We start from the raw sequence: 20,313 nt of genomic DNA, 5'->3' as shown, positions 1-20,313 counted from the left end.
TATATTCCATCCAGGAACTTAATATCATCTAATTTTTTTCATAATATACTTCCCCAATATATTTATACGGAAAAATTTTAAATCTCTAGAAATGTAAGAATAGTGTTAAGTACCCACATACCCTTCACCTAGATTCACCAAGTGTTAACATTTGCCATATGTTCTTTCTTTCCTCCTCTGAGAGCTGGTTGCAGATATCATGACAACTTTACCCTCAAAGAAAAGTATCTCTTAAGAACCAGGACACTCCTTTATAGCATTATAACAATATAATAATCACACTCAGAAAATGTAACAGTCACCAAATTTTAATCTATATGCCACATTCAAATCCCCCAAAGAACAATTCAGAATGCCTAGAAACACAGCACATCTCCACAGGAGCTGGAACATCAAGCAGAATCTGCTTAGCCCCTTGTCTGGCCAAGGCTGGGTGAGACGGCCACAGGCTGAGTGCTGCCTCAACGTGAGGCGCTTCCTAGAGTGCAAGGTTCCTCACCTGCTTGCGAGGGGTTCACTATGGTTTTTTTCCTTGATTTTAGCAGATGAGATTATCTAAAAGTTCCTCATTTAAGAAAACAATTAAAACGAAGCAACAATTCTGCTCAAATTTCAGAAAAAAATCAAAACAAAACAGAACAAAGCCTTCTCTCCAAACTTTCTTCTGGGGCATCCTGATAAAATCTTCCTGAGGGTACATGTCAAACAAATCCCTTCAGAGAGGCATGACATGCTGACGCACCACGGCAAGGCAGGCTCCTGACAACACACACAAAGAAACCCTCTCTTACGTCACAATTGCATGGCAGGGCGGTATCTCATCTCTAGTACTTCGATCTCAGAGATAATCCCTCTGAAAGATGCTTTTGTGTTCTCATGACTTACCAAAGATGAACTCACAATGTAGTAAGTGTCAGCTCATGCCAATTCATCCGCCAGTTAAAAGTAAAATGATAATAATTTGCTAATACAGCAGGTTCTCAAATAAAATTGTTATGGTCAACACTGTTTCATTATAGCTTTGATGGAAAGTAATAGGAACTTAACTCCCGTTCCTATCAATCAGCCTATGGTGAAATTGGTTTTATTATACATTGTTTCACTTAGAGTCACAGAACCTCTTGCTGACTAAGTGAGGACTTACTGTACATAGCTTCAAGCAAATGTCTAGTTCAGCCAACGTTTCTCAAAGTGGGAGCCATGGATCACCCACATCAACATGTGGAACTCACTCTAAGGGTTGGTTCCCAAGCTTCGCCTCAGGCCTATTGACTCAGAATTTCTGGGGTTGGCTCCTAGGAATGTGCAATTTTAAAAGCATTCAAGGTTATACAAAACACATTTATATTTGAGAACCACTGAGCAAGGCATTAACCTGAGACTAACTGAAGCTTAATATGGAAAACACTGTGGAATAAGAATCAGATATTGAGAACTGACTTGTACTGTTTTCCATGGCGGTGGCTTTTCAATATTTTGACCAAAGTCCTTACAAAGGAATATATTATATATTCTGACACAGAACACACACACACACACAGAAATTTAAATTTAATGAAACAATATGTATCCTTACTCCTTTGACGTACTCTGATATCTTCTATCCACTCTATTTCATTTTTTTAAAACACTGGACATACCTCCCTAAATCTATTTCACTACCCTCTAATGAATCACAAACTGCAGTTTGCAAAACACTGATCTATAAGCAACCATCTGAAAAGTAAAGCTCCAGTGAGGGAGCATAAACCGAGCAAGTAAAGTATCACACATAGTCATCAAAGCAGATTTTTAAAATATATTCTTAAAATATATGCATTTAGCTGAATTTAGAACAGCGTAATCACAACACTGATACCCAAATGAAATAAATTTCATTTAGAGCGATTTCAGATCTTATTACTTTCACCTAGCAATTATGGGTTTTAGGATGGAGTACATTAGAGTGAAAATTTGGTGCAATTTTAAGACTCGGAGTCCTGGAGGTTCACAGACGAGTTTCGGATCCTGGCTCTCCCACGTGTCAGAGGTAGCAGCCTGAGTAACAACCTCGCTAAGCTTCCGTTTTTTAATCTATGAAATGGAGCTAATAAAAGCATCTATCTTGTAAGGTTGCTATGAATATTAAATAAGATCATCTGCGTAAATAATAATGATGATGATGATTATTCAAAGATAAGATGCATTTGGTGCTGGCTGATTTGGCTCAGTGGTTAGAGCGTCGGTCTGAGGACTGAAGGGTCCCAGGTTCGATTCTAGCCAAGGGCATGTGCCTCGGTTGCAGGCTCCATCCCTGCCCCAATCGGGGCACGTGTGGCAGGCAACCGATCGATGTGTCTCTCTCACATCGATGTGTCTCTCTCTCTCCCCCAATGGAAAAAAATATCCTCAGGTAAGGATTAAGAAAAAAAAGATGAGTTTGAACAAGAGTTATACCATCTTAAAAGAATGATAAAAGTGGTTTTAAAAGCTTCTTATGTAAGTTTTCATGTGGATTACTGTATGTACAAGTTTACTATACACCTGGCATCCTTCTCCTGGTAAACAAACACTGAGCATTTCCAGAGCCAGGCACTCTGCTAGTGCTGGAGTTACAAGAGGCATGTGATATGGTTCCACTTATTAAGCAGCTTGAAACCCACTTAGGACAACAGAAAGAAATGTAAATACCAAATCACAGGCCAAGTGCCAATTTATCACAGGTGCAGGAAGGGAGCACAGTTCAGAGGGGAGAGGACTGGAGGTCAGGAGGAGCTCCAGGGGTGGGGACCCCCGTGGGGATGGGAGGGTGGGGTCTGAGGAAGTAGAAGGGAGGGTGGAGAAAATGCCAAGCAGAAGAGAAAACCGGAGCAAGGACAAGGGGGGCCAACTAAGCCCCAGTTTGGCCGGGGCAGTAAGTCATCAGGACAAGGTTAGAAGAAAGAGCCAGTCTGGGTACCAGGCTGGGGCAATGGGTGATGAGGAAGGTTCCTCTGGAAGGTGTGAAATGTGTGAAATGACTCAGGCTGGCTGCAGAGGGTGGGGCATTCCTAGGGGAGGTGGTCTGATCAAAGCAACACAATGGGGGGTGTAGGACACCCCCCAAGGCACCAGTGACATCAATGCTGCGAGTATCATATCGCCAGTTAACAGAATGAGGGCATCAACACAGATAAATGGGGCTCCAACAGATTTTCCCAAAGTTCCTGTAGCACCTCTTTAAAGTGCCAATCGGTTCAGTCTCTAGCACAAAGTTCTCTGCTCTGGGTAGATTAACCTCCGGACATTTTTCAACCATTTAAGTAAACGCTCCCTGCCACTCAAATGAGGTTACTTTTCTTGTTCAGATGCTATTCATTCTTTGCTCACCAATCAACCTGCTGATTGAGAATTCAGCTTGCCAGGTAATTTGATGTGGTGAAAAGTGCCTTGATAATAAGGGTTCTCAAACATTCTAGTCATTGGAAAGGGTATTTCCCATAAAGATGTCTAAACTGGCCTGCCACTCATCCATCAGACGTGTGTAAATTTGGTTATATATATATATGTATATATATATACACATATACATATGTGTATATATATGTATATATATATATCAGCAAATGTCTGGTCATCCTTTGACGTCCTGGGAAGGTGCCAGACCCAACAGCAGTGAGGGTCACCTGGAGAGTTATTCGAAAATCCTCGGAATGGGCAGCTGGCTGCAGTCAAGGCCTCTCGTGGTCAGCCCCTGGGGTGGACAAAGGCTCCCAATCCTGGCTGCATGTTGGAATCATCTGGGAAACTTTAAAAAGATCCACGGCCAGGCATGGACACTTTCAGAGATGTTAAAACCTATCCACGGTGCAGAGGACATGAATTCTAACAATTCATGCTCCCGATCCCTAAGCGGGGCTGAAAGGGATCCTGCAATGCATTGCAGTTGGGACATTTCTATTTCACTTGCATTTAGGATATTCAACTATTTCATTCTCTTTGATCTCCCTTCAGCAGAGGCCATAGCTTTAAGCTGTTCCTAGTTTTAAACTCTTAACTCGCTACTGATATAAAACAGAGGTCGGCAAACTTTCTGGAAAGGACAAGAAGTAGAGAGTTTAGGCTTGGCGAGTCACACAATCGCTGTCACAACTACTCGGTTCTGCAGTTGTACCACAAAAGCCACCATAAATAATATGCAAATGAACGAGCATGCCTGCATTCCAATAAAACTGATTTACAGGAAGAAGTAGTGGGCAAAATTTGGCTAGTGGACTGCCTCAGAATGTTTGAATAAGTATAATTAGCATTCTGATCTTGTGCCCATTAATACAAAATTAGTAACAAAGCATGAAAATAAATACAAAGAGTGCCCTCGATCTTGGAATCTTATCCTTTGACTGACTGTCATCCTATTACCGTTTACCAGAAATTCAAAACAGAGGCCCTGCTTATATTTAGGCCATATGGGCCTATTCAGACTATTTCTGCCACTGAGTACTATTGACCCCCCTCCAAGCTTTACTTATGGAGAAACTACCAGTCCCCCACGCCCACCCCCAATGACTCAACTGAAACCCTGCAAACCACAGGGATGCATGGCAGTGCCATCCCACCTTCCCTGCTAGAAGAAAATTGCATAGATATTTATTAAAGAAATACTTGTATATTTATTGTGGTCGGGAAAAATCCATCTCTGCTGTTTTTGAATACATTGATCCCCCCATACAACTGATCAATGGGGTATAAATATACGACCCTAAGTCTAAAGCTGTGGTTAAATAATTTCTGTTCAACCGAGTAGATTTCATCAAGGATCCTGCCCCAGCCATCATTTCTGGCTTCCCCCTAATCTCTCAAAATGCGTAATGAATGAAGGTCAGAAGGGTGAGATCACTGGCTACGTGGGTGAGATCCGAGCATAGCTGTCACTCTCAGCCTTACACGCTGTGGCTGAGATGGAGCTTACTGCATAGCCGTGCCCTCCCTGGTTCCCACTGTGTGACACAGAGACCTCGAATTTGCAGTGCTAAGAGTGAAGACATCCAGTCATGCTGAAGCCAAAAGAAGCGCATGCTCTCTACCTTTGCTGCTCAGGGCAGTATCTCAAAGTCAAAATCAACGGCCTGCACAGTGAGGACCAGTGTCAGGCAGGGTGGTCTCCCAAGGGTGCAGAACTCCCCCTACATACCACCAGCAACCAACCAATCTTGTGTCGTCCCTCCCCCAGTGTTAAGGAAAATAAGACTAAAGCAGGAGTTTCAGCCTTGGAGGTACGAGAGCCAGTTACTATGGCTCCTGATTATGGCTCCACGTCACACTTACTTGGAAGTGTTTTCGAGTATTCCCTTGACCTCGTTCATTTCTTCTTTCCCAAAGTAAACGACGGTGAGATGAATTCTCCCATCCTGCTGGATGCATGTCTCCCTAGAAAACAAAACACGTGCATCTCTGGACCTGTTTTCACAGTAACAGGAAATGCCCAAGCCAATACCTATTTTGTAAAGTGCAAAAGGGCCTTAAAGTAAATTGAGTGAACTGCCAGGAGAGCAGAGATGGGCATTTCGGGCTGGCCATCACTATGACCTGTCTTTGTTTTTATCTTAGCAAGAAACAATGAAATTTAAATGTGCAGACGTGGTAAATGCAAACTCAGAGGCCACAGGTCCAATCTGCTAGGGGCCTAGCCTATTGGGACCTTCACTGTCATGAGAAGGCGGCTGATCCTACCCTTCTTTGCCATCCGAAGTTGAAGAAATAAAGAACACACAGATTCCATTGTACAGATGAGCAAGCTAAATCCAGAGAGGGTAGGACTAGAAGTCTTGTCTATGATTTTTCCCTTGTGTGCCAAACAGTCTTAAAGGCTGGATGCATAAAAGTAAAATGACATTCTTCCATTTGGGACTCTGGAAACCCTTGGTCACACCCAGTGGCGTGACTGTCCAAGAGAATGATAAGGCAGAAGCACAGTTGCAGTGTGTCCCTGCATCTCCTTCCCAAGCAGATACAGTTACCTTCACTACATCCTGCCTTCTCCTCTGTGACCCTGATTGTCCCAGGCGCCTGGCACCTCGTGCTCCAGCACTGACAGCCCTCGCAGGGCCAGGCCTCCACACCCGCTTTTCCCACCAAAGCTTGTTATTTGCCATGTCCTGTTTTCTCAATGTAACCCCTCAATGTACCATGTAGCTACCCTGTAGCTACCATGGGACGATCCTCGGCGGAGCATTTACTTCATCTATACGTGTGATGTGTGTACATGTATGTGCAAATATGTGTATGTGAATTTATATGTGTAAATATATGTGTATGTAAATATGTGTTTAGGTGCACATATCTGTGCACATATGTGTATATATGTGTGTGCATAATCTTTACAGGTGTTTCCTGGAAGCATGTTAATGGAAAGATTCTACTGGTGAGATGATATTTTGTGATATTTTGATATTTTGCATGTCCTTCCATTTCATTCCTTTTGTCTCTGTGTTAGCTACTTTCCTTAAGCCCCAAACAACAATCACATCATAGCTTTCCGGAAATCCGTGAGCTCTAATTGCAGAGGCCCATTTATTTGATGCGTTTTATAATGACATCAAAAAGAAGTAACTGTCCTGCTCAGGTGGCTGGGAGAAATCCAAAGAAATAGAAGATATGGTTCCTGACCTCAAAAAACTTACATAAGAAATAAAATGAGCTCAAATAAAATAAGGACAATTCAGAAAGCACAGGAGAGTCTGTGGGCTGCAATGGCTGGGGCCCTGAAAGATGGACAGGGTTTAAAAAGGTAGAGAGAGGAAGCGATTCCAGGTGGGAGAAAGCGAAGGGAAGATGCTATTTACCCGGCAGGAGGCGAGCAGGGCTCACCCCTCACAGGCCGGGTCCTGAGAACCTGTTTACGGCCTGTGGGAGGGAGGGAAGAGTTGCCTGGAAGTGCAGGCTGACCACAGAGCTCCGAAGCAGGGGGGACCAAACACAGGCCCGGCCGTGACAGCGAGCTTCAGGAGGAGAGCTGCCTCGGAGCCCCAGCCCTCGGACTGAGTCATCACCTCGGGACAACAAATCCTCTGCACACGCACGGTCCCCTCCGCACACTCGCCAGGTGGAATGAAAGCGCACGAAGCACCAAGCGCCCGAAAAACTGCTTCAAAACCGTGTGCAGCTGGAGAAAATCCGGCCCAGGATCATTAGAGGGTCACCCACCCAGCCCGAATAAAGAGCATCCTCGGTTTCCCCCTAGGGACACCTCTGCTGGCATTTAAAAATCCCCTCAAAGCACTCCCTGCTTTCCAGGAGCAAGACAGACACGCTGGCCCTTTACTTCCCATTCGCCAGCTGAGGCGCCCCAAGAGGGCAAAGCAGGGTTTGTTCGGAGGGCCTCTCCAGGGCCCCTTCCATTATTCACTTACTCCTTCCTTTAGTCAACAAGCAATAACCACGCAAACACCGCCACGCGCCGGATACTCTATCGGGGGGGGCTTCAAAAATGAGCAAGACGTTTCTGCTCTCCGGCTATTGCTCAGGACTGACACTGTCTACACTGCAACGAACAAGCGTGCAAGGCGAGAAGGCACATAGCACTATGGAAACATCGCTGTGTCTGAATGGTCTTGTGATGTCAGTATTTTCCAAAGAATTCTCACTAGACTCCCTCCCGAAGACATGAATGAGGAAGAGCGTGTGGGGTGACCGTGGCCAGGAAGCTGTTTGTGTTTTGCGGTAATTCTCTGCACCTGGACAGACCCCCGGAATCCCTCAAGCTAACTCTGCTGTGCAGGGCACTATTCACACTGTGTCAGATTTAAAAGGAATAATCATGTATGGTCCCTGTTGGGGAACCAACCATCCAGTCTGCCTGGGTTTCTCCAGGTTTTAGCACTGAAAGTCCCCATCCCAGGAAACTCCTCAGTCCCGAGCAAACTGGGACAACGGGTCACCCTCCCTGACTCAGAGACTCCACAGTGTATTGGAAGAAATGGAGAGCTGAAGAGCTACAGTACAAGGCAGGACTGAATAACTGCAGTACGAGTTGGGTGGTCTACAAAAGGTGTTTATCTTTTAAAGGATAATGTTTTAAATAAATTAATTTCAAAGAGTGATAATTGCATACCCATGTACCAAAAATGTGAAAAGTGGCCAAAGTCTTGCTACCAAAAAATGTCCAATGAAAGGGGCATACTCTTCTGCCTTAAACATCACAAAGAGGAGGCCAAGGAAAGAGACGGAAGATTCTATTTTAGCCTCATATGGCTCCCAGCTCCAGCAACTGCCTCTAGAAGAGGAGCTGGAGAAGCAGCAGGGGCGGGGAGAGGCAGCCCAGGGGAATGGCTGGTCTGGGGGCAGACAGGGGCCCCAACTCCCACTTCAGGATCTCAGCCCGAGGAGAGCCACCGTGGACTATCTAGTCTCTTCACATCATATGGAAAGTAGAGAAGAAAGGTAGAACTAATCTAATTATGCTTTGTGAAGTAACCCCTGCAAAAAAAGGGTATACTTGGCAGAACCAAAGGACAGAGGACCATCGCATTTAGCCAAGATCCGTCATAAGGGCAGAAAGAAGAGAAGAGACAGAGAGATGCTGATAGCCAGATGCAGTATCTTATACCTGTCTCCCACTGACACACACATACCTTTAAAGATGGGGCCAAACCTCAGCCTTTCTCCTCTTTGACTTGTGGGAGTTTGGGAAAGAGCTGCTAAGGCCACATATAAATGAGATAAGAGAAGTAAACAATTGGGGCTGACTGATTCTCTCTGACGTCCCAGCCCTTAACCAAAGGCCATTCTGAGAGCTGAATACTCTACCCCTCCGGGAAAAGATCCATTCACAATTAGGTGGAGCGAGCCTGGGGCAGCTCACAGACCCACCCCAGGACTCAGAAAGTGGGAACCTCCAACACTGGCTGCACAAAACCCCAGCTGAGTGCTTTCCCTCCTCTACTGGTTCTTCCAGACTACAAATGAAGTACATAGAACAATCGATACCCTGTCCTCAGAACACCGCTGGGAGTGGGACAAAATAGCTCTCAGTCAAGACACAGAGGTAGCCAAGAAGGACCCACCCCTACGTCAGAGCGAACAGTCTGGGTGGCCCTCTGCGTGCCACGCAGAAGGATGAAGCCAAACCCTGCAGCTGCCACATTTCAGGAATAACAACAGAATCCAAGTAGGAAAGAGAAGGAGAGAAGAGAGCAACAGCGCTCAGAAAGCCAGCGAAATCCCTAGTCTGAAAGAACACAGAGCTCAAACAGGAGAAAGTGGCTTCCAAATGTTTCACACTTTCTTAATAAAAATGTGAATTCAATTCTAAGAAGTTTAAAGAGATGACAGAAACAGCACTGGCACATTCCATGCTCAGAAAATACACTGATGAACAAAAGAAACAGAAGTAATAATTTAAAATACCAAGGTACAGAACAGACATATCTGAAAACCAAATGCCTCGCATAAAGGAAAGGTATACAGAAAGCAGATAAAAGACAAAGGCATTAAACAATAGAGAGAAGCTTAAAAATTTGAGAACACCTGAGAATATACAATTATATTCTCTGCAAAGCAGAGAATCCAACAAACAAAGCAGGACAAATACTCAAAATCAGAACAGCAAAAAAAGTTCCCCGAAATAGAAGAATCCGCACAGCAAAACAGGAAACTGAAATGCAGGAAAACCTCAGAGAGAACAGACACTGAGCTGAGACGTATCCTGACTCAGTTACTATGATTCAAAACTAAAAAAGGAACCCTTTGGACATTCAAGCAAACAAGTAAGTCATTTTCAGAAGAGACACAATAAAATTGTCCTTACGCTCCTTCATGGTACCATCAGATGCTAGAAAGTGTACAAAGTCCTGGGGGGGGAAGTGACCCCCAAGAATTTTAAGTCCGGCCAAGTCATACTTAAAGTATCAAGCTAATAAGTACACATTCTATTCTCAAGAACTTATGATCCTTCTTGAAAGAATTTCTTCACCGTGAAATATTGCCAACCAAGGCCTCGGGAATGAAGAAGCTATTGTCAGAGGACTGCTAATGAAAACACTAAATTCACGTTTAAGTATAAGAATTGTGGTTATAAAACAGAATGTAAAGGTTGCAAACTCCAACAAGGTAAAAATAACAGATAACTAACAAAATTGGAAAATAGGACAGAGGAGAGGGAGAAAGTATAACTGATGATTTCCTCTTCTTATTGTAATTTTTCAATCAACCCAGACTAAAATTAAAATGCACAGTAAAAAATACATAACTCCAATCTCCTCTGTTTCGCAAAGTCACTTTTGTAACGTTAGAGGGATCTCTTAGGAACCAATATCTCTTATGGTTGAGATAAAGATCAGCAATTTCTTCTGTTGTATTTCAGATTCTCTTCTATAAATTTAAGGTAAAATTTAATTCTTTAATTAAAAATAGAATATATAGTATATCTCATGTTGTACTAAATTATTCCTAGCTAGCAAGTTATTCTTATATCTGCAAATACACAAAGAAAGGTATTTAGAACAGTATTCAATTAATATTAAAAATGATTAATTTTAGGAGGCAGGGTCAGGAGTGAATTTTGAAATAACTTAGTGCTTGGGTTCTATATTGTTTGAATGTCTTATAATAGCCATGTATCACTTTTACAAATGAAAAAGTCATGTTTAAATTATAAAAGCCAAGAAAACTGTCATTGAATTTTTAAACAAAATATATGGTACCTGTATAAAAAGTTATAAAACAGAAAGAATCCAAAAGAAGGAAATAAATTACTCATCATGTCATCTGCAGTGTCTGTCACAGTTAATAATCTCCAGTCCGGGAATGGAAGGAACTTCATAAAGGCAACATCAAATATTTAATAAACAGCCCCTTATGTTTTCTCCAAATACTTTTTATGGTCATATTAATTGCATTTAAATATTCAATTGACCGGAGTTGACTTTGGGTTTTGGTGTGAAGTAAGAATTAAATTTTCTGTTTAATTAGCTGTGCTAAAGCCATGCACTAAACACTCTATCCTCTGCTGGCGGGCTGGAAATGCCACCTTTACTGAGCTCTGACACAGAATTAGACCACCTCATGTTTCAGTACCATCGCTCATCTCACCTTTTCAGAGACCTCAATATACTCAAGAAACCCTGGACTATAGAGCAAACTCCCCACTTGGGCTTCTGCTCAAGAGTCCTCTGTCCTGGGAAGCCTTTCTGTGTCCCACTGTCCCTTGTGTCTATTTCTGTTGTAGCTTCCAGCTTCATGAGTAGATTTACTCTCCATGAAGGCAGGTGCTACATCCCCAACTCATCTTCTCCGCCTTGCATTTGGTGGAGTGTCTGGCATTCACACAGGCCCTCCACATATCCCACCCACATAACAGGTCTTCCCACCCACCCTCTCCTGCCTACATGCAGCAATGGGCATCTTGAGAGTGAGTCAAAAAAAAGGCCCGAGGACTTTTGTTTGTTTTTAAAATGTATTAACTAAAATTTCATTTCACCATTTCAATTTTGGTGACTTGTGAGCTAAATTTTACTTTTTTCAACAATATTTCCCTTCTAGGCGTACTTCTATTGTTAATTACTTGCAATACTCACGGAACTAAAGCGATACATATCTTACATATATGGCGTTTTTTATATACGCCAGTCAAAGATACCTTGCTATTCCAGGCCCCAGAGTCCTACGCGAGAGACTTGGCTCTTCACTGAGCAAATATTTCTTTAGCACAAGCACAACCTTACCAAACCCAGTGCACTCAGACTGGCCTATGTGCTGAAGAAAACCTCAGGGCCCTTAATCTGGCAAGTGCTAGGCAGCTTCCTGGCCAAAGGAACCTACTATGAGCGAGTCCTAGAAATGGGCACACCAGCTGCTGGCAGTAATGATTTGACTTAATGCCTAGTACCAACCACAGGCTCAGTCCTTCTAAGGATGTAACGCTTAACCAACCAGCAGCACCCTGCCATTCCAGAGAGAACATAGAAACACCAAAGGAAGGCTGACAGAAGCCAACACTGCATACACTTCAGTAATGGAGCCAGAAGAATGTGGCTGTCAAGTGATGGTGCCCACACGGGTGTCCTACAGACTGGGGACAGGTGCAAGGATCAGTCCACCCTACTCCACCCGATATCACAGAAAAGACAAAGGGAGTTATGATCACTTTCTTCAAATTTCTGAAATGCTATGATGTTTAAGAGGAAATGGATTTATTTGTTCAGTCCTTTCTTCAGAGGCTAGAACTGGGTAGAAATTACAGGGAGGTGGGACTTCAGGTCCTAATAAAAGTGAGCTTTCTATCTAGAGCTGGTCAACAGAGAGGCAGCCTACCTTGTACATACACACTGCATAGAAAAAACATATGTCAGGAATGCTCTCAAGGGATTCTGAACTAAGGGAGAATTAGACCAAATGACCTCCAAAGGTCTCTTCTAAGACCACTGGATTCTGACCTTAAAATTTAATTAGAAAAGGGTTACTCTTCAAACGTAAAAATTTTTTTAAAAAGTGCATCCATTACCCAGAATTTTGAGAAGTATCAACCATACCCTTATACGGAGCGTTACTGGCTTTTAATAATGTGAATTTAATGATAAAAGATTAAAAATAAGTTTGATCTTCCAAGATTTATAATTAGACACTTATGACTTGCTATCTTTAAAACAAGCTGGCTAAGTGAGTTAGCCGATTAACCTCTACCAGTAAGTGAATGTTAGTCAAATAGCTTACAAGCTCCAACGCTGCACAAGGCCTTAAAGACACGCGAGCAACAACGACATTCCTGCATCTGAAAATAAAACCCCACTTAATTGTCTTGAGTAGCCACAGAAATGAGTTCCTGGAAACTTCTTGGCACAATTCTAAATTTAATCTCTAAGGAAACATAGATTAGAATAAAAAATAGATTCTGATTCAATCTATTCCAGCCGCTGCTCGAGCAGAGCAAGCAGAGCCTCCAGCACAAGTCCACGGCCCACCCTGCTGGTGCAATAGCATGGCCCCTGCTGTCCCCAAACCTGAGCCCAAACTCAAGTCAGAGTTGAACACAGCAGGCAGGAGGCCATCTCTGTAGATCTGATGAAACCTAGTCCTTCCTACGTTTCCCTTCTGAAGGTAAATCTGCTTATCTGGCAGTGTTCTAATTGCTTTAGGGAAAGGCAAACACAAACAAGAACGTTGATATGAAGAAAACAGAGTCTGACAAGAAGAGAAAGGAGCCTTTGTACCTGGCTGGGGAAAGGAGGGAGATGCCGGCAACTTTTATCAGGGTTTCACACACCGCGTGGAGGAAGATAAACAGGTGCAAACGCACAAACCTGAAATTCTGCATGAACTGGCGGAACTTGTCCACCCTCTTTGCCAGCGGCACGATGATGTTGATGAGCGTGTTGGCCATGCTGAGTCTTTCCTTTTTGACCTTCATGATGGGGCCAAACGGCCGAAACAAGACAAGGCGCCTGAATTCATGCTTGTGGTCCCCTTTGAACGTGAGCTCGTACAAAGTGCCTTTACCCTTTTCTGTGCGGTAGATCCCTGTTAACAGAAATATAAGAAAAGACAGTGCTTTTTTAATAGCCGAGGCCTAGCACAAAATGCCCTTTAAAAAAAACAAAATACAGATTAAATTAAGATTAAATCTCTATACCTAACAATCGTGAGAAAACTCAAAATGCTCCCACTTAAAAAAATCCCCAAAGAAATCAAAATAGCATTGATTTAAAAATCATAGTTATGAAAACTTCATAAAAACATGGGGGGAAGTTTGTAGAGTTGGATATGAAGCTATATTTAGCGGCATTAAAGAAAGAACTACAAGGAAATATGTCAAAATAAGATTGGCTATGATGCGGAGTGGGGTGTATTTTTTCTTTTCTGCTGCTATCTGCATTTCCTGCAATATGATTAAATATAATTATATTTATTTAACTTAAATACTGCATTCATATTCTCTCTTAAAACTTATAGCCATTTCAGATGAACTGACCATAGTGGTCTATTTGAAGTAACAGGGCCAGTGCTGTGAGTCACGTGGTGCTCTGGAAGCTGCTGGAAGCATTAAAGCAGAAAACACTTAACTACCCAGGACCGCGGCAGGCACACATCTTACTTAATTTCATACCATCCTTCCTACCTGAGAAGCAGCATAGCTCAGTGCTCCAGAGCAAGTCTATTTATGGACAACCCCCCCAACCCGTGTTCCACCCCATGTCACTGGTACTCAAACTCTACACAGTCTCACTTGTCAGGTTGGAGATACGACCTAGCATCGCAGCTCAACTCTCAGGGTGAGCCTCCCTCCCGCGGGCCTGGCCCGACAGAACCCCCCAAGGAGTGAGCACAGGATCCCAGGCGCCTATGCCCCACTGCCTTCCCAGCACCACCGGTATTGTGAAGTTTTTCCTATAGTTAAAAAAAAAAAGTCAAATTCAACAAATCCCCAGATAAGCTCCCCCTCTCTTATCTTGGATTTGCCATGTTTTCCATTCCACATCCCTTCCTTCCCCTGAATCCCCACGTTAGCTAGAAAGCTCCTCCCAGTCGCTGAGTAGCCAAGGGAGTAAATTTCCAGGGAAGGTATCAGCCTGGGGTCGGTTGCAGTTCTCCAGGCCTCTCCCCAACCACTTCTCTCTGCTTCGCCACTCCGCTCCCCCTTTTCTTTTGTGGGAACTACAGGTCTTCTTTACGAGCACGGCCAAGTTCTCGTCTCTGCTCTCTGTCTCATAGGTGCTTTTCATCTTACAGCCCCGGTTGTACAGCTCCTTGATCCTGTTCAAAGTTTGGATCTCCTGTGGGTGTGACAGAGAGGACTTGGGGACAGTGAATTTTCCGTGTCATTTCTCACAGCTGTCCCATGGATAGTGTCATCTCTCCAGCTGTCCCACATGCCTGTCTGGAGATGAAACTGCCATCCACCGGCAGTGAGCACGACAGCTGAGGGCCTGGTGCACAGTTAGAGAGACTGGGTCCTCTTCTGAAGCCCTCATCGCATCCTTGGGTGACAGGCAGACAGCCCTCAAAGTCAGGGAAGCTGAGAGTTTTGCGGAGAGGAGACCCTGTCGGAATAGAATTCAGAGTCCCTGCAGGGGCCCTTCATGGAAGAAAGGAGGAGCTTCGTTTCTTAGGAAGCTCAAAGGGCCCCTGTGAAAATGTGAAGCGGTTCCCTTTCAAGCCTGTTCATTCTCTCCGGCAACTAGTGCTCACTGAGGAAACAGGCTCTACCCCCACCGCTAACCCGTCTACACAGCTGGATAAACCCCCAGCTCCCAGGGTCCGAATAAGCCTGGGCTGAGTCCGAAAGGAGCCACGTTCACCCGGCAACAGCGTATCCGCACAACTGGAGCAGGCCCGCCGGGCTGGCGGCTGCATCTTGTCACACTTCTGTTATTCACGTCCCGGAGGCGCACCCGGTACCCTCTCCACACAGCAGTGCACGTGGAAAGGGCTGCTGACAGTTCAACGTGCAGATAAAAATGTACGTGGGCCAGGGATTGATTTTTAAAAATGGACTCATTTTCTCTCTCAGCACCAGGATAAGAATCACTAATTTTTAAAATCTAAGTCCACAGATTTGAAAATACAGGTAGAAATATACATGAACCTGTCTCAAGAGATGGACATCTACTTATTTATAAAGAACCCAGAGAATGTAACAGTTCTTCTGAATGATGATGATTCTTATACCCACGTCAGAGCGGCTGCCGGCGTGACGGGCCGCCACCTCTGTTAGCGGTCCCCGGGCGTGGCACTCCCCACCGTCCAGGGGCCAGGACACCCAGGCTAATCTTGCAGCCATGACTTCCGCTGCTTTCTCACGGTCCTCCACATCCTATGCCCTGAAACACTTATTACGTCAGCTTTTTAGCATATTTCCCCACACTCTGCCTAATTAAATTAATTATGGCGTATAAACCTGCTTTTAGATCCCTTCATTCTATTTTAAATAAGTTATTTAAAACTCTCTTGCAACCTATGTCCACTAAAACCCACACGCAGCCATCTGCCCACTACACCCACAGGCACACGTGGACACAAACAGCACTCTCAGTCTGCCTGTAACGCAAAGGACAGCACCTAACTGGACCCCTGCGCCTTCTAGAACGCTTCAGTGCCGGAAACACCGAAGGACTGAGAGAAAGGGGCAGAAGCATTCTGAGGCAGGAATGGTTTTCCACCGATAAGCTGGCCTGTGCAATAGCGAATGCAGAGCAAACTGACCACACAAACACCCTCCTTGTAATATTTTGTAGGATCCTATCATTTTTATGCACTACGCAAACTGAAGATCAAAATAAGAGCTTTGGAGCTAGCTTAAATTTTGGTTTAGACACCCTAACTGGCACCCTCTTTTCCCTTCATACTTTGAGTTTGGTGTTTCTACCACCTGTGCAAGCACCCTAACGCTTGTCTTGTCCTACTCAAGGGGGCCAGGCCCTGGGATGGCCAACTAGGCAGGGACACTTCCAGGTATCCAAGATCCAGCTTCACTGTCTGCTGCAAAGGTCTATGCCTTTGGTAGACAGGGAGCTAACAGGAGGCAGGCCCCTCTCTACATCCTGTCTCCACACTGGTCCGCAGAAATCACGAGGCCAAGGAGACAGCACTCCTGACACTTCCATCCTGATCCCCAGTCCACAGGAATGTGCAGTGTGCACGGCTTGTGGCCAGTGCTGCACCGCTGAGCCCAGAAGGGTCTCCACTTTCATTACTGCCTTTCCTAGCTCCCTACGTGGGGCCTAGGTCTCCCAGCTGGATCACTGCCACCTTGTGCTGACCCATGTTCCACTCCCAGGGCCCAGTGCACCCTGCACTTTTCCTTTGACCCCTAGCCTTCCTGTAGTACCCCTATAATAATGCTTTTCCCATAGCTCAGGAGCCCTCATCAGCTTCCCAAAGCCTATAGAATAAAGTACCAATACCATGGCCAGCTTTTAAGATCTTCTGTAATCTGACCCCAATCTACTGTCCTAACTGTAGGTCTTACCCACACCTCATGTAAAATCTGGGCTCCAGTCAAGCTGGTTTATACTGAGCACAAACAACCACTCTTCCCCCAGGAGACATGGGAACCCTCTTGTATTGCTGGTGGGAATATAAAACGGTGCAGCTTCTGTGGAAAACAATTCGGCGGTTCCTCAAAAAGTTAAACACAGAATTATCGTATGATGTAGCAATTCCACTTCTAGGTATGTACCCAAAAGAAATGAAAACAGAGACTCGAAAAGATACTTGTATACGCATGTTCACAGCAGCATTCCTCACAAAAGCCAAGAGATGGAAACGACCCAAACCTCACCAATAGATGAACGGATAAACAGAGCATGGATTATATCTACAACGGAGTATTACTCAGCCTCAAAAAGGAATGGAATTCTGATCACACTACAGCATGATGAACCTTGAAAACATGTGCTAAGTGGAAAAAAAGTCACAAAAGGACAAGTATTGTAGGATTCCACTTACATGAGGTACCTGGAACAGTCAAACTCATAGAGACAGAAAGTAGACTGGTGGGTACCAGGGGCTGGGAGGAGCAGGGAATGGGCAGTTAGTGTTTCATGGGCACAGAGTTCCTATTTGACATGATGGAAAGTTCTAGAACTGGTACTGGCAACAGTGTAAATGTGCTTCATGGCAGGAAACTGTACACTTAAAAAAGGTTAAGATGGTAAATGTTATGTTGTGTGTGTTTTACCACAGTAACTGCTCTCCTCTGAAGAGGCCTGGTACTTTCTCACACACCTGTCCGGCCTCCCACCCTCCTAAATCTGCCCTCCTCCTCTGGGAAGATGCTGTGACACTCTCAATCCAAAGTACTCGTTCAGTCCTCCAGACACTTTGGTCTAAGAGCTTCCAAACTCCTCTTTGCTGAACTATGTTTTTGGAACATGAAACATGAAAGGACATCATCTAAACCAGCCTTCTCATTTTACAGAGGAGCAAACTGAGACCCAGAGATGTGGTTTGTCTGAGTTCGCCAAATGTGTTAATGACTGACTGGAGCAAACCCCTGTTCATGGATTCCTCCTTAGAGGTCACTTTCATATGCAGCATTAATAATGCAGAGTATAGAAAAGCAGGGGCATAAAAAACAGAAGTCAGAATGAACAACAGAATGTCTGCAGTAAAGTCTTATTTCACTTACCCACAGATAATCTTTATATCCACCCTTAGGGCTTTTCTTTTACTTTAACACACAATAGTAACAGTTGCCAAACAAAAATCATCTGAATTGACAATCTATAACACATTTTGAACGGAGGTGTTTTCATGAAAAATATATTTATGTTGCTAATAAGAAAAAAATGAGTATATAAGAAAAGAAAATCTGTAACAGGCAGAAATGCAGACAGTGGTGTACAGTGAAGTCACCTCCTGACAACAAAGGAGAAGGCAGAACATCATTTTAAAAAGAATTTTAAATGTTTGAGATTATTTACTATAAAGAAAAAACACTCCACCCATGTAAATTGCTTTTGAAATATCACAAAGAGCATATACCTACTCACTCTGTTACTGCAAGAGCACATTATCATCACCCTGTTCAAGGAGGGAAACACGTAAAATACTTAAGACTTTACTCCAAAATGATAATTCAGTTATCTAGAAAATTCTGCTTAGATGGAATATCTCATTCCCAGACCACACGAGATAAATGAGACATCCTTACAGTGCCATCTGTTGACAGCTCTAGTTTCTTAGAGAAAGTAGTTGACATTTGACATTTGTGAAGAGAGATGTCCTAGGACTGCCAAATGCTCAGATACCATAATGTAAATAATTTTCTTCCCATAAAAACAAAAAACAAAAAAAAGTAACCACTTTAAAGCGTTTGCTCATCTGCAGGGTTACAGATATGTATGGACCCACCTTGCTTTCTCAGGCATCACAGAGCACTGTCTACAGCAGCTTCTGGGCAGGCCCTGATTCAAGTTTATCGCTGTTTTCAACTTTTACTAAATGTTTCTTTCATTTGCTAAGAAGTGGTTGCACTGACTGATGTCCTTACTGAAACAACTCATGAAGCACTTCTCTTATTTCCATTTATTGCACTTGGTACATATTTATTCACATCACAGATCCAGGCAGACAAATGCAACCCTTGGGTCTTAATCAGGAATTTCTAGGGGCCTCACTTACCTAGAGCTCCTCCTTACTTCATCACTAGTACTAACAGCTGACTTTCTTTCCAGATCATTTTCCCCACAAAACTCCAGCTTACCTGTCACTCCACGAAAGCTGTTGGTATTTGACAATACGTAGGAAGCAAATGAGTATATGACAGCTGTGCAGCAGTGGGCTGGGCTCCTCACCAGGTAACCCACCAGCCTCCCATGATTCATGTTCACTTGACATGGCTACTGTTTTTATCCTTACCGATTTTTCTTATGGCTATTATTTACCTTGGATTGTGTTCTATATTAGAGACATAAAGATGAACATTATAAAAATCACTGTGCTTTCAGAATTCACATTCTAGAGAGGAAGGCAGGTAGGTAAACAAAGCAGCCATAAATAATATGAGAAGCACCTATGAGAGTCTATGCAAGGTGTAAGGGAAGAGAAAGGAGGGTGTTTCCACTTGCTGGAGGGTATGGACAGTTTGATCTCGAAGATATTTCAGCCGAACTGGAGACTGAGTGGGTGTTCACCAAGGCTACAGAATCAGAGAGGGCATTCTATGGAAGATAACAGCATAAGCAAAGACACTGAGCAAGCAAAACAAACAAAACCCAACTTGTCATGTCTGGCAAACTTCGGCAAGGCTGGGGTGCAAAAGGTAGGTGTGGGAGAGAGGTGGGAGGTGAGGCTGGCAAGTCAGGCAGGGCACACCATGCCAGCCCACGAAGTCACCCTCACAGTCCTGGAGCTCAGGGGAGCATGCTAGGCCTTTAACAGGAACGAGACAAGATCATTTCATTATTATCACGTCACAGTGGTGTGGAGCGTGAATGGATGGCAGGGAATGAGATCACAGGGCAATGAGGAAAGAACCACATTGATTCAGCAAGAAACGACAGGCAGTGGAGGTGAAGAGGAAGAGCTTGGGAGAAGTGGGTTAGAAATGAGATGGCAGGTGAGGGACAGGGAGAAGGGCAGTGAGACTCCAGTTACAGGTAAGAAAAGGGATATGAGTTAAGCTTTGGATACGCTGATTTGAGGAGCTAAATGGGGAGGTCTGAAGCTCAGCAGATAGGCCTTTTTCAGACAGAGTTAGGTGTCCACAGCGTATAAGGTGTAACTGTGGGTATGGGTCAGACCACCCAGGAAGTCTGTAGAATGAGAAGAGGGAGCCCAGGGCGCAGGCCTGGGGTAGCCTGACCATGCAGATGCCGAGTGTGCAGGTTTGCCACGGAGACAGAGACAAAGAGGCCTGTG

At 44.1% G+C, this 20,313-nt stretch overlaps 1 protein-coding gene across 5 annotated transcripts in view; it reads right to left on the bottom strand.

Annotated features, from left to right (window-relative positions):
- CSGALNACT1 (chondroitin sulfate N-acetylgalactosaminyltransferase 1) overlaps positions 1 to 20,313 on the bottom strand; it is a 268,050-nt gene that overhangs the window by 21,464 nt on the left and 226,273 nt on the right. For all 5 annotated transcript variants that reach the window (XM_087814204.1, XM_087814203.1, XM_087814202.1 and 2 more), the window contains 2 exons: positions 13,254 to 13,470; positions 5,284 to 5,385 (listed from right to left, as the gene is read on the bottom strand). In XM_087814204.1, the coding sequence (XP_087670330.1) occupies positions 5,284 to 5,385; positions 13,254 to 13,470 (319 nt within the window). The remainder of the gene's footprint in view (positions 1 to 5,283; positions 5,386 to 13,253; positions 13,471 to 20,313) is intronic.

This window comes from Miniopterus natalensis, chromosome 2 (genome assembly GCF_054644295.1).
Source record: "Miniopterus natalensis isolate mMinNat1 chromosome 2, mMinNat1.hap1, whole genome shotgun sequence".
Lineage (NCBI taxonomy): Eukaryota > Metazoa > Chordata > Mammalia > Chiroptera > Miniopteridae > Miniopterus > Miniopterus natalensis.
The sequence above is the reverse complement of the archived record's forward strand: the minus strand, read 5'-3'. Positions and strand labels throughout refer to the sequence as shown.